This window comes from Prunus avium, chromosome 1 (assembly GCF_965620075.1).
Source record: "Prunus avium chromosome 1, drPruAviu1.hap1.1, whole genome shotgun sequence".
NCBI lineage: Eukaryota > Viridiplantae > Streptophyta > Magnoliopsida > Rosales > Rosaceae > Prunus > Prunus avium.
This window is the reverse complement of record NC_142284.1, coordinates 53,833,393-53,846,816: the sequence shown is the minus strand read 5'-3', so window position 1 is coordinate 53,846,816 and position 13,424 is coordinate 53,833,393. Positions and strand designations below refer to the sequence as shown.

Genomic DNA, 13,424 nt, shown 5'->3' with positions numbered 1-13,424 from the left:
CCAAGCTCTCAGTGCCACGTGGTACTACTGTACTACGTGGTGCTACTTTAGGTTATATATTTATGGTTCTCTCAAATTTATGTAACATAGAATTTAGACTTAGTACTGGAATTTGATCCTTTAAATGATGTGATAAAGGAAGTTTGCTTTGGTGTTACAGACAGAGCATGGAAAATATGTTGTTTTGCGTCTTGGTATGTTTCTGGATACATTAATTCTTGATAGTTTGAGGACTTTGATATAAATGAAGGCTTAACTACATGCATTAGCAGCCTAATCCAACGAAACAATTCAACACTCAAACATTGGGGAGAGCGAAATTAAGTAGAAACCCCCAACAGCATGCTTTATTATGAATACAAGTTGAAGTCTATCTAGTTACAAGAGAAAACATGATCGGGTTAATTTCAAGCAGTTTCTGTAATCTGCGTTTTTTAGGCAACCCGACCACTAATCCCAAAAACTTCAACTCATCATATATCTTACACCACATGATGAAAGAGGCAGAAATAAGTAGGGAGATAATTATACAGCGGTGCAACCCGACCAAGCTTATTATACGTACAGTGGTAAGTGATGATCATGCAGATTTGTGGTTCGGAACCCAGGCAATACTATCAGTGGAAAGGAAATGGCAGATGGGAATGGTTCCGGGCTTAACTTTGAGGATTTGGAAGGCCAAATGCTTTGGGTTCCATTCTGATGTGTCTAGATGGCAGATGGTTACTGCTTTAACCTTCTCCCCATCATCGCCTTTCAGGGAGAGAACATAAGCTGCTGTTTGTTTTATTGCATGGCAGAAAAACACAGCATAGGGATAGTTCTGCTTATGACACACAACGACTTTGTCACCTGCCAACTTCTTCAGTCCCGGCATTGTTGTATACTTGTGCATGGACATGGTGGCTCCTTTTTCCAATACCTCCGTCGGGATTGCTTGAACGTTTCTTGTTCTAAGCTTCGAAGTGCTAAAATCAACCATTGATTCTAAAGATGTGGCGCAATATTTTTCCTCTCCCTTAATGCCTGGAGCTTCACACTCTTCGATTGTTTTCTTAATTGTTTTGGCTTCCACAGATGTTGGCTTCACTGAAAAATGGTTGAAAATTTCTGATAGTTTGTTAGAGGAGAAGGGGATCGATTGAGCACTTTCGCGTGGCAGGAAAGTAGCCGTGTTTGAATTTCTAGGGAATTGGAAGTTCATTGTTGCGCCAGGGCGCATGTCCTTCTCCAAGAAGAAAATAGCTACGTTTTTATAATGGAGTTGATTGTCAGATGGAGGAGGACCATAGATGATTCTGGTTGCTGGCAAGAATATATCATCAGGCTTGTCAGACGGAGAAGGACCTCCATAGTTGATTCTGCTTTCTTGCACGAATATATCATCAGGCTTGACCTTGTGGTCAGTTGGCTTTCCATTCCCAACAGCATTCATGATATTTGTGCTCTTTTCTTCATTTGTGGAGTCTGCAAATTATATATCAACGTCATAATGGAAAATAAGTGATCAGCCGATTGAAGAGTGAGTACATTTGTGAATATGTGCCGTACGTACTCTAGTACCATACTATAATTACTCTATGTATGTTCTTAAATTTTAGTAAAATGGCAGGTAGAAAAGATATCTAAGATTCTGAAGTGCTTAACACAAACCAGGATGCAGAAGTTCACTGATAGCTCTTGGCATCTGTGTGTTTGGCAGGACGGAGTTCCAGTAAAGTTGAGGTGCAGGTTGAGCAGCATGGTTTGCCAGTGCCACCGCTGCTAGCTGCAACATTAATTCGAACTCTAATTAAAATCAAATCACAAAGTGTAATTAATTAGTGGACGACACTTACGTACTACATAAAATCGGAGAGAATTATAGGATGAACACAAAACTTTCCTTCATATAGAGTACAATGAGAGATAATGGAAAAGTTAATCAAATTGCAGAGCTTACACTGAGAAAAGCAAAGATGAGTGGGAGATGAAACCCCATTAGGACTGAAATTAACTTGGCAACAGATGTAGCTAGTGGATATGAAGCAAGAAATTAAAGAAAGTGGGAGCTGGCTCTTATGGTAACAATAGCAACTGGCTTCACCATTTTATAGACGAATGATGAGGGGTACCCAGAAGTAACACTCCACCCACCAATATAGAGCTTAATTACTTCCCACTGCCTCACTCACTTAAATTCATTTGAGGCAAGTGGCGTGATGTGATGTATCAGACATAATTCTCAATCAATAGGGGTACTGAAGGTTTTTAATCATAATAGACCTGGGTAATTAAATTTGAGACAATATCGAAAATAATAATACACAATAGGTTTTCAATCGAGAGGGGGTGGAGAGCCCACTAGGAGCAATAATTTTACTTGATTTTCCGTGGTTCAGAAAATTCGCAGAAAACAAAAGATCTTATAAATCCAGCTAACCATGTTTCAGCCCTAGTCAATGACTTGGAGCACAAAAAATCTACTTCACACTTTGTAAGAGGGCATGCAAGTGCATGGAGGATGGAGCAATAATATTTATTTTATAATATGTATATGATAATAGATTGATTTTTATTTTATTTTTTCAATCTATATATTGTTTATGCTAAAAAATGATTCAGCATTTTTGGTCCCAACTTAGTGATGTCTTGGCTTTCCGCTCCTTCTGATTTCGGTAAAGCGATCAATCTACAAGATAAAGAATGCTCGGTAAGCCCTTGGGCATCGGTGTGATACCGGCCGAAAACTCTCCGATGCTTATGGTGACAATAGCAATTGGCTTCATCATTTTATAGAGGAAAGGGAATTGTTCCCCTGTACGGACGAATGATGAGTGGTACCCAGAAGTAACACTCTACCCACCAATACAGAGCTTAATTACTTCCCACTGCCTCACTCACTTAAATTCACTCGAGGCAAGTGGCATGATGTGATGTATCACATAATTGTGAATCAAATACAGCTGGGTAGGGGTGGGCATCAATCCGGCCGATCCGGTTACACCGGCCGAACCGATTATATTGGTTTGGTTTGGTTTGGGTTTGACCAAAGAAAAAGTCAACAGTTTCAAAAACCGATCCGAACCGGTTTGGTTTGGTTCGGCTGCGGTTTGAGCATTTTGTAAACTGTCCTAAACCGAACCGGACTGATTAAAAATAAATTTATTATTTGTTAAATATATTTTACATGTGGCAAGATTTGAGTGGTTATTTGTAATTGTTATCATGCACCATACCGCACATGATTGGACTCCAAAAGCCAAAACTAAAACTCACGGATCTGTTTCTCTCTATCTCTCCCTCACATTTCTCTCAGCCTTTCCTTCGTTTCCTAACCCTAGCCGCACACAACACAACACTCACTACTCTCATCTCATCGCATCATTCATCTCCATCTTCATCACCTTTGGCAGACAATGTCATCACCTTTGGCCTCTTCGTCGTCTCCCCAGTGTAACCTCTCTCTCTCTCTCTCTCTCTGTATACTTGATGGTTTTATAAATATGGCTCTTCTTCATTTCGTCTTTTTTCTAGTAGGTTCTGCGATGGTGATGATGATGTGTGGGTCTTCATTTCGTCTTTTCTCTCTCTCTCTGTGTGTGTAAATTAATGGGTCTTCAATTAGATTGGGAGAGGTTCTTCATTTCGTCTTTTTTCTAGTGGGTTATGCGATGGTGATGATGATGTGTGGGTCTTCATTTCGTCTTTTCTCTCTCTCTCTCTATAAATTAATGGGTCTTCAATTAGATTGGGAGAGGGATATGTGGGTGTTGCTTCAGTTTTTCTACAGGTAGCAGAATTCAAGGAATCTTCTAAACGTGGATCTTTCACAGCTCTTTCAAGTTCCCTTGGACATATACTCATGCAGCTTCATACAGGTTTGTGAAAGCAGTAATGCTGCACAAATTTATTTTTGGTGCAATAATATTACTTTTAATTGTTCGAGTTTGTTTTGGTTATCTTGATGTTGCAATAATTTTATGATGTATCTGGTGTAGGTATTTTATACTTAATTCAACGTGAAAGTCATGGTAGATTGATGGCATCCTTGTTCAAGATTCTCATACACCGTATGAATTCTCCTCCCCAAAATATCTTATTGTTAAGGATTGTTCTTTTCTTTCTGGTTTTGTTTTAATGTGATTTAGTATTTACTCCATTGTATACTTTTCATAATTCAATTCTGAAATTGGGCACAAGTGATATGGCTTACAGCTTTAAGTGCTTTGATATTACCTGTTTCTATCCTTGCTATTATGCAGAACAGTATAAGGCAGTAATAACCACATTATTGTGCTTTTTGGTATTCTTTTTTTTCGATCTTACATTTGGATTTCAGTGAACACCTTGTACTTTGTATGTACGTTTTTACTTTCTATTAGTGTCAATTAAGGTATTTTTCTCATTAAAAAAAACTGTTCCTGTCTTTGTAGTTGCTCACAAAAATGGATGAATTTGAGTCAGACTCGAAGGTGGTGGTTGTTGCTGCAATCTGAAGAGAGTGCATCTACAGGAATCTGAAGAGGGTGCAGCATTAGAGTCTAAGAAAATGAGCCATAACACTCGCATGGCTCTGATAAAGTTCTTACAGAAAAAACGATACGGCAGCCATTGATGCTTATTTTTGGTTTGATTTGTATTAATCAATTGGCAGCCATTGAAGCTTATTTCTATTTGTATGCAAATGTGGGATTGTATGTTGAACTTTGTTTTACTGGAAATTTGGTTAACTTTCATGTTACTTTAGTTTACTGGAAATTTGGTTAACTTTCATGTTAACTTTGTTACTTTGGCAGCATTTGCATGTTACTGGAAGACATGTTGTTTTATGCCTAAACCGGCCGAACCAAACCGCACCAAACCGATTATGAATGGTTTGGTTTGGTTTGGTTTTCATTTTGATTTTAAGTGAAACCGAACCACACCGGACCGTGAAAATTTAATTGGTTCGGCCGTGGTTTGAGGGTCAAACCGGACCAAACCGGACCGTGCCCACTCCTACAGCTGGGTGGTCCGTAAAATACATAGTTAATCATAATATCTATGGGTATCTTTCCCTGACACCCATGTGCATTGCAACAAGTGGTATGAGAGCAATAATTGGCCTGGGACACTTGAGTTTTAGGTGCATCATTCAGGATTGAAGATTTACACAATAATTTTAGGACGATATGTCATGAAAACAAACAAAATATGTCCCTATATAATTAGAGGGTACAATTATTGGCATGAGCAATCCTACAATGCATCCTCTAGATATTTTCCCTTTCCAATTTATGCTTTATTAATTTTACTTGATTTTCCCAGAAAACAAAAGATCTTATAAATCCAGCTAATTAACCATCTCTATCAATTTATACATGTGTCTGTTAGTACAAAATTAGTGTTGGCATTTTCTAAATACTAGCATAAATTCTAGTATATGTTAGCATAGGTTGTAAACGTGCTTTGAGAGAGCCTAGGGGCAGAATTGACATTGGCAGGATTGATGTAGCTCAGCAATCCCCAAAACAGAGGCTTGTGGCTTGACCCGTGAAAGGCATTTGATTCAGGGATAAGTGATGTCATTATCATGCATGTATATTAGGGAATTGTTTTAAAGGATGATTCAATCATGTTTTATTGATTTACTATTTTTAAAAGTGAATTGAAGTTTATTTAGGAGTGTTTTCTTTTTAGGCAATTTTGGTCCAAATCAATTTGATTCTCCTATTACTTTCATGTTTTAACATCCCCTTAATTTTCTAACGTGGAAATCATGTTTCAATCATATCACAATATCTAAGGAGTCAAGATACCCTTAATAGTTGACTAGGCATATAAGAATTCATTTGACATTGATATTGATCAAAATCTTCCTTTCGTAAATATCTCATTTCCTATTGGTTGGACTAATGTGACCAATCTCTGGAATAGGAAAGATACTTTTGTGATTTTCTGTCGGACAATGCTTGGCTCCTGATATATCAGGAGCCATTCCTCCTCCATAGCTGATGTGGCTTCCTTAAAAAACAACACGTGTTTCTTCTTCTTCTTTTGTTCTTTTTACTATTTTTCTTTAAACTCCATTAACTCAAGCACAAAATCTGTTTCTGCCACAACCACAAAATCTGGAAAGGAAAGCTGATTTAGGAAATTTTACCCTCTTTAAAATCCATAGCCAATCGAAGGTTTTGGGAAGCTGATTTTCAGAGCATTTCTCACATCACAACAAAAGACATGAGTGATCGGTTCATAATTGTATATCATTTTGTACCCTTCTAGCTTATGATTTGGTTATGTTTTTGAGTTAAACTTGTGCTTTTAATCCTTTTTGTGTTTATCTTTCAGTTCATTGAGCTTTAGGTAATAATGATGGCTTTAGAGAGCATAATTCATGCAATTCAAGCATGTTAAGGCCTAATTTGGATGAATGGATGAAGAGCTTAAAGACAAACTCATTTTGGCTACAGCCCCCTGCCAGTCCAGTTCCGTAGGTCATATTGCAAGCTTTGTTTCAACAACCTACATAGCTCGAATGAGGCCACATTCTTCATGAAAGTTGTTCCAATTGGTGTGTACTATAACATATCCAAACTGCAGCCCCATTGGATAAATCTGGAGTCCGTTACCTAGCAAACATAGAACCATGCTCAGGATGGATCTTATCAGCGCGGAAAATGAGTTAGCAATTTGTTTTGGCCTTAACTTCCTCCTCCGACCTTGGATTGGCCCAAATGATATATGGCTGGAAAGAAGACATTCTGAACTTCAAGTTTGAGTGCTTAAAGTCTTAATTTGCTTAAGGGAAGCCCAAGTTGTAAGCCCTTGAAGTTGCTGGTCATGCTGACCTCAGCATGTGCTGGTTGGATGCTTGGTCATGGTGAGCTAGGTATGAGCTATCATTTCTGGTTGGAAGCTTGGTCATGGTGACATGAAGATGAGCTAGGGCTGCTGGTGGGATCTATTGGTGAAGTGCATCAACCAATTCAAGATTTTCTAATACAAGTGCATCACCCAATTTAGATTTTCTAATACAAGTGCATCAACCATTTCAGATTTTATAAAACAAGTGTTGTATGCATTAGCCATATTGAATTCAGATTTTCACTTCCCCTAGGCCTATAAATAGGGAAGTTCTCTAAGCTTGTAAACACACCCCAAGGGGGGGAGCTCTCAAACACTTCTCTAGAGCTCCCTTCCCTTCTCTCCCTCAAATTCTCTTAGTTTCTCTTTCTAGTTTTCAATTGTTGTAATGAGATCTTTGTGCTGAAATTCTCCTTAAGTTTTTCCAAGTTCTACTTAATTTTCATTGTTATGTAAATTCTTTTCTTTAGTTTCAAGTTTGATTAGTTTCCAAGTTTCAATTATGGTTTTTGTTCTTATTCATTATGCTTATAAGTTAATATGCTAGTTTGAATGATTGATCACCATTTAGGCTTGCATGTTAGCTATCTTGGTTTGAATTAAGAGTAGACACCATGCTTTAATTCGAATTGAACTATGAATAGGAAGAGTATGTATGGACATTCGACAACAGGGATTAGATACATGCTTGGTTGTTTAAATTGTTCTTCTATGCTTAATGGGTTCCTAATGCTTAATTTTAGGTTAGACAACAAATGATCAAATTAGGGAATTAGGAACACAAGGTTATGACCACACACCATGGCTTAATCATACATTAGCTAGAATCAATCCGTTAATCTAATTGAACTTGGGAACTTATCTGCTTGAGTTAGTTATTTTCTTTCTTCCTTGTTTTATTTATTTCCCTTCTTTTTCATTTCTGTTTTGTGTAGGGAAAATGAATTGAATCATTCAATCACCAATCCTCGTGGGATCGACCTCGCACTTACATACGCTAAACTACCAACGGTTCGTGCACTTGCGAGTATCACAAGTTGAGGATGCAACTGAATCCATTTTGGTGCAGCTGTATCTACACAACAAGTTTTTGGCGCCGTTGCCGGGGATCGGTAACATTGTTTGATTCTATTTGGCTTTCCTACTTTATTTTTTTTTTTCTTAACTGGACAATTTCAAGTTTTAAAGTTAATGACGTTAATGGACAAGTTGTGTTTGTAGTCCAACAGAAAAGGACAATTGCCCAACAAGCAAGAGAACTGGGTTTAAGTCCCAGCTTACACAACCCATTGGTGCTTGTTGCTTTGAAACATGGAATTGGATGTGTGTTGATTTTCCTTTTCATTTTAGTTTTTATCTCCTCATCCTTTTAATTCTATTTCAAGTTTTCTATGTTTGTTTTAGCAATTTATTATAGCTCAATAATAAATGGAGAGAGATGGCAACCTCAATCATAAGAATGGGAAGTGTGGAGCAGTGGGAGAAGTCGCGACCTCCAAGTGCATCCATGCTCGACCTAATCGCTTCAAGGGGGTGCATTTCAATCCTTTCTCTTCTTTGAATTCTATTTATTTCCGTAGTTGTTTTTGCCTTTTGGTCCACGTTGAGTTCTTTGTTTTTCTATGCTGAATCCAACCATATAAAGAACGTAAAATTTGGACTTACGGTTGGAAAGTTATAGCCTAAAAACTGAACAGAGGTCGAAGCTGAAAAACATAGAAACGAATCTGTCCAAATGGTGATAAAAGGGTGATAGAAAGTGCTGTTTGTTTTTTTTTTCTTTGGTTTCTTGGTTTGTTTCTTTTAGTACAACAATTTATGTTGTTTGTTTGAATTTGTTTACAGTACTTAGTTCATTTTCATTTATGGTTTGTTGTTTCATTTTATCTTAATTTGTTTTTGTTTCTTATCTTAAATTTTTTTTTTTTTTAAAAAAAAAAGATTTTTCATATGAGCCGACTTATGGTAACCCCAGTGAGCACTTCCGTTAATACAGTGTCTAGGAGTTCTTTAGGCGACACCTTCGGTGTCTAAGAAGTTTGGGTTTTAAGCGGGACCATTGTGACCCCTCCAACCTTCCCGGATCCCCTGGCTGTGTTTTCTGAGGCCCTTAACTGGTCATCCGTGAGTTGCTTGTATATTGTGTTTTTTAAATTAAGTTTTTTTTATTTTCTTTGTTTTCTTTTCTGTTGAGTCTTTGTTTTTGTTTTGTTTATGTTTTTGTGTTGTTATGTTAGTTTATTTATTTATTTACGTGGTATGGTTAGTTAGTTTATTTCTGAGTGTTAAAACACATTTTTATTTCAAACATTGCATTAAAAAAAAAAAACAAATAAAAACAAATAAAAAAAAACAAAACAAAAAAACAAAAAAAACATCATCATCATCATCTTCTTCATCATCTTCTTCATCTCCATCATCATCATGGCTTGCCTCTATTTTCTCGCACTTGTAGAATCTGCAGCAGCTCCACATGGTCCTCATTTTTTCTCTGCAGTGCTTCCACGTGCTGATTGGCACAGTAGAGCCGCTTCTGCAAGTCCGCCACCATAGCCTTCAAGGAAGCTATTTCCTCGCTCATCGCGGCACACTTCCTTGTCCTCGCCAGTAATCGCATGCCCAAATTGGTAGCGGAGACCGCGTGGAGCACAGTTAAATTGTGGGACTCCTCTACCGCTGCCTTATCAGACCTCTGTGCCACATGCAGATGATCTGTCGGAGTGAGCTTGCTGCTAATCATGCCTCCTAGCCGCACTGCTCTGTTCGACAGTGCCTCAGAAAAGTTCGGTATTGCCTCAGCAAAGTTTGAGGCCGTGCCGTGATGATATGTGGAGTTTGGGAAGACAGGAGTTGGAGGAGCCCTTGTCTGGGCATTCGGTGGTGCAAGTGAGAGCTCAAGGTTGAGATCATCAAGGTGAGTGCATGAGGATGCCATTTGTTTTGCTTCTGAATTTTTTGATGTTTTTCCTTGAGTTTGCAGGAAGAAATGCTGGGTATCATCCGCTTGCAGAAGTGTGGTTTAAATAGACATATGCTGATGAGAGAGAGCCAACACCATTTCGGATTTCCCGGGCATGCTCGACCTAATCGCTTCAAGGGGGAGCACCTTTACTTTACTTTACTTTTTTTTCCTCCGTGTTTTCTGGTGTTTAATATTTTTGCCCGTTACTTTCATTTTCTAGAGCTTTGTGTTTTTGCTTTTCCCTTTCGGCTATCATCTTTAGTTTATTTTAGTTAGGGAACTGTGCTTTCTTTTCCGTTTGTCGTCTTTATTTGATTGAAGTTTGGGAAGTGTGCTTTCTTTTCCGTTTTCTTTTTTTTTCTTTTTTTTTTCTTCTGCAACTTTACTATTTTATTTCCGAAACAAAATAACGAAAATATAAAAACAACAAAATAAAATAAAAACAACAAAAATGCAGTAGGAAATCATTTCTTCTCGGTGCTTGGTGTCTCGACCATTGGAGCTTTGAGTTTGGCCCTCTGGCTATCCTCTTCCGGGGCTTCACGCACAGCTTCTTGGGGCTCATCACTTAAGCTCCCAAAGATCGCAATCTTAGCTTGAGCGTAACTACTCTCGCGATCTGCTTGTTTGCGTTTACCCGGTCGGTCTAGGTCTTCCAGCTGTTTTCGCATGTCGCGAGAGTACAACTCTACCATCTTTGATAGGTTTCTATTCTCGTCCCGCAATACTTCTAGCTGGTGTCGATTCACCTCCACTATCCTTGACCTCTCCCTTTTCAAGCTTTTTATAGCAGTCTGACACTCCTCAACCATACTTCGCTCCGCTGCCAACTGACCTTTCAGCACCTCTACCTCATGGGACTTCGCAAGTAGGCGATGACCCAAACTTGCGACTGTTGCCGTACTCTGCACGCTCAGTGCCAGGGCATCGCTCACGACCCGGTTGTCATCCCTTGTCCCCAGAACACGTATATCTTTAGGAGTCACCAGATTTCTGCCCACTCCAATGGCAACATCGTTGTCCAGGAGTATTGAGTCAGTTACTGTCACAGGCCCCCGTGCGGAAGCAAAGTAGGGCATCCATACTGGTGCCGCTGCTTGGCCTCGTGTCTGAGTCGGTGGAGCTAGGTTGAGATCCAACGAAAATGGGTAGTTAGAGGCCATTTGATTTCTCACTCTCTTTTCTTCTTTCTTTCTTTTCTCTTTTGTGTGTTTCTGAGTTTGCGTTTTTTTTCATCCTTTCTTATAGACTTAGTCTTTGACAAACCCTAGCCATTACAGCATCTGAGCATTTTCTGAATCTCCATCATTCCTTGAGTCCCACAACCTTCTCGCCTTCCAACCATACCCAACTCATTTATCACGACGTGTCTTTTCTGAACGAACGCGTTCAGTAAAGTCTTCGCGCCTTTCCATGAGCCCGTAATTTTTGCTTGTGGAGTCTGCGGCGCCTCTATGCGTCGACACGTGTCTCGCCCTGTCTGTTGGTCCCTTACACTGAACCGAGACATCATGACCCATGTTAAAATCCCGCTCTTTGTGTTGCTAATCACGGTTCGATAGTTTGTTTTTACAAAACTAAATAATAATAAAAAGCCGGAAATGAAAACAAATTGTGGGTCGGGTTTCACTTTAGTTTGGGTTTCAAAGTGGGTTAAATTCACCGTGGTTTGTGTTTTGAAATTGTGGGCTTTGGGCTTCAAAATTTTTTTTGGATTTCAGAATTGTGTGATTAGGGTTTACTGTTTTTTTTTGTTTTTTTTTGTTTGTTTGTTTGTTTGTGTTGTAATTTTTATTTTATAATTATTTTGTTTTTGTTTTCTTTTGTGATTTTGTGATTTTTTTTTTTTTTAATTTGCTTTAATACCTTTCATTTGTTGTTATGACATTGTTTGTGGCTAATTTTTAAACATTGAGGACAATGTTCATTTCTAGGTTTGGGGGTATTGGAGTTTAGCATGTAAATTTGGTTTTTCCTTAATTTATTTTTTTATTTATTTATTTGCTTGTTTTTATTTTTACTTTATTTTGTTTAAGTCTTGCTTTTATTTTTATTTTTTATTTTTATTTTATTTTTATTTTTATTTTATTCACTTTCCGAACACATTTGATGAGATTGTGATAAATGTTTGCATGACTTAAATGAAAATTAAATTTTATTTATTTATTATTATATATATATATATTTTTTTTCCTTGTAAATTTTTATTGTAAAAAAAATATATATATAATTAATTTGGCATCGTTCTAGCATGACATGTTCGAAACCTTCTTTGCACGTGCCATTTGTTTCATAATTCTCCAATTAAAGGATTTGCATGACCCAAAGAATTGTATCAAGCATAAATTAGACTTATATAACCATATAATGTGAGCTTTTGAGCCTTGTGCTTCATTTCATGAGTGTTATACACATACTCTTATTTTCTTGTCATCAAAGTTGTTGTTTGATCTCATTATTCATTGATTTGGTTGATCACTTAAAAGTCATTCATTCTTATGCAATTTGACTTCATGACATTTTAAGAAGTGATATTAAGGCCTTCTTTGGATCGTTTGTGCCTTTCAAGCTAACCTTATGCATGCTTAAGCATGATTTTCCATTGTTTACCATTTTGAGCCTACATGTAAACCTTTTCTTTCATTTTACCAATTATATTTCCTTGCCTTAGCCCGAAAAACAAGAATTTACCTTTCTAAGGAACTCATGAGCTCTAATTCGGATGTGTTTTTCATGCTACGTTTGGGAAGGGATATTACATAAAAAAAAAAAAAAAAAAAATTCACTCAATTGGTGAAAGAAAAGAAAAGAAAAGAGAAAAATTGTGATTAAGTGGTGGTTGAATGAAATTTCATTTTTGGGTTTCATTTTTGGGCCTTCTAAATAAATTGGTGTTTGTTCAATTCAAGGAAAGGAGTATGAATAATTCTAAATGAAGGTATAAGGAGTTTTGATCGTGTAAAAGAAAAAATCTAATCGTGATGATTCGAAGTCTTGTAAACAATTGTTTTATGCTCTTATATTTTGAGTTTCTTGGACTTTGTTTTATCCATACCCTTCATTTCTTACTCACCTTACACCCTTGGCCCCATTACAACCTATGCTAAAGACCTAAATTGATCTTAAATGTCATGTGGATGAATTGCATTTATTTTTCTACTTTTAAGTGTTTGGCATCCTTCTTGAGATCATATTAATGCAAGTTCTTCATCTTTCTATTTTCGAGTTAAGTCTTTATGGTTTAACTCTAATCTCATGTTTATAACTGAGTGTTGCATTATAGCCCTCTTCTGAGTGATTCATTTGTGAGAGGACAACTTTGGTGAGATTTGAAGTTGAATTTGTGCTTTGTATGATTTTTGAAATTGTGTGAAAACTAAGATTGGGGAATTTGTTACATTTGGCTATCACACTACCACACTTTGAGCATGTTGTGTTTTGAACTTTGCCGCCTTGTAAATAATGTCTAAAATTGATTTTTTATTGTTAAAATTTTTGAGTCATGTGCATGAGTCATTTCTCTTCAGAAAATGTTCGGAATGATGGTTTTGAGTTTTTATTTATTTATTTATATTTATATTTTTGTTTTGTTTTTGTAATTATTTTTGTTTGCATGAGTCATTTCTCTTTACTT

General features: G+C 37.2%; 1 protein-coding gene and 1 long non-coding RNA gene across 2 annotated transcripts; one reads left to right on the top strand and one right to left on the bottom strand.

The window, feature by feature from the left end:
• Positions 1-320: 320 nt before the first annotated feature.
• Positions 321-2,150, bottom strand: LOC110747455 (BURP domain protein RD22-like). The gene is made up of 3 exons (XM_021947627.2): positions 1,943-2,150; positions 1,654-1,768; positions 321-1,467 (listed from the first exon to the last, which is right to left on the bottom strand). The coding sequence occupies exons 1-3, from the start codon at positions 1,979-1,981 to the stop codon at positions 581-583; spliced, it is 1,041 nt and encodes a 346-aa protein (XP_021803319.2). The 5' UTR covers positions 1,982-2,150; the 3' UTR covers positions 321-580.
• Positions 2,151-3,248: 1,098 nt separating this feature from the next.
• LOC110758493 (uncharacterized) lies at positions 3,249-4,718 on the top strand. Its single transcript, XR_002526957.2, has 3 exons — positions 3,249-3,860; positions 3,981-4,052; positions 4,416-4,718. It is a non-coding gene; the product is annotated as an uncharacterized LOC110758493 (long non-coding RNA).
• Positions 4,719-13,424: the final 8,706 nt, after the last annotated feature.

Bases quoted from the DNA above. Each gene is read 5' to 3' on its own strand.
- LOC110747455 (XM_021947627.2), bottom strand. From the start codon at position 1,981: ATGGGGTTTCATCTCCCACTCATCTTTGCTTTTCTCAGT. The intron at 1,769-1,942 runs GTAAGCTCTGCA...TTAATGTTGCAG, and splicing joins TCATCTTTGCTTTTCTCAGT to CTAGCAGCGGTGGCACTGGC. The intron at 1,468-1,653 runs GTTTGTGTTAAG...TATAATTTGCAG, and splicing joins CAGTGAACTTCTGCATCCTG to ACTCCACAAATGAAGAAAAG.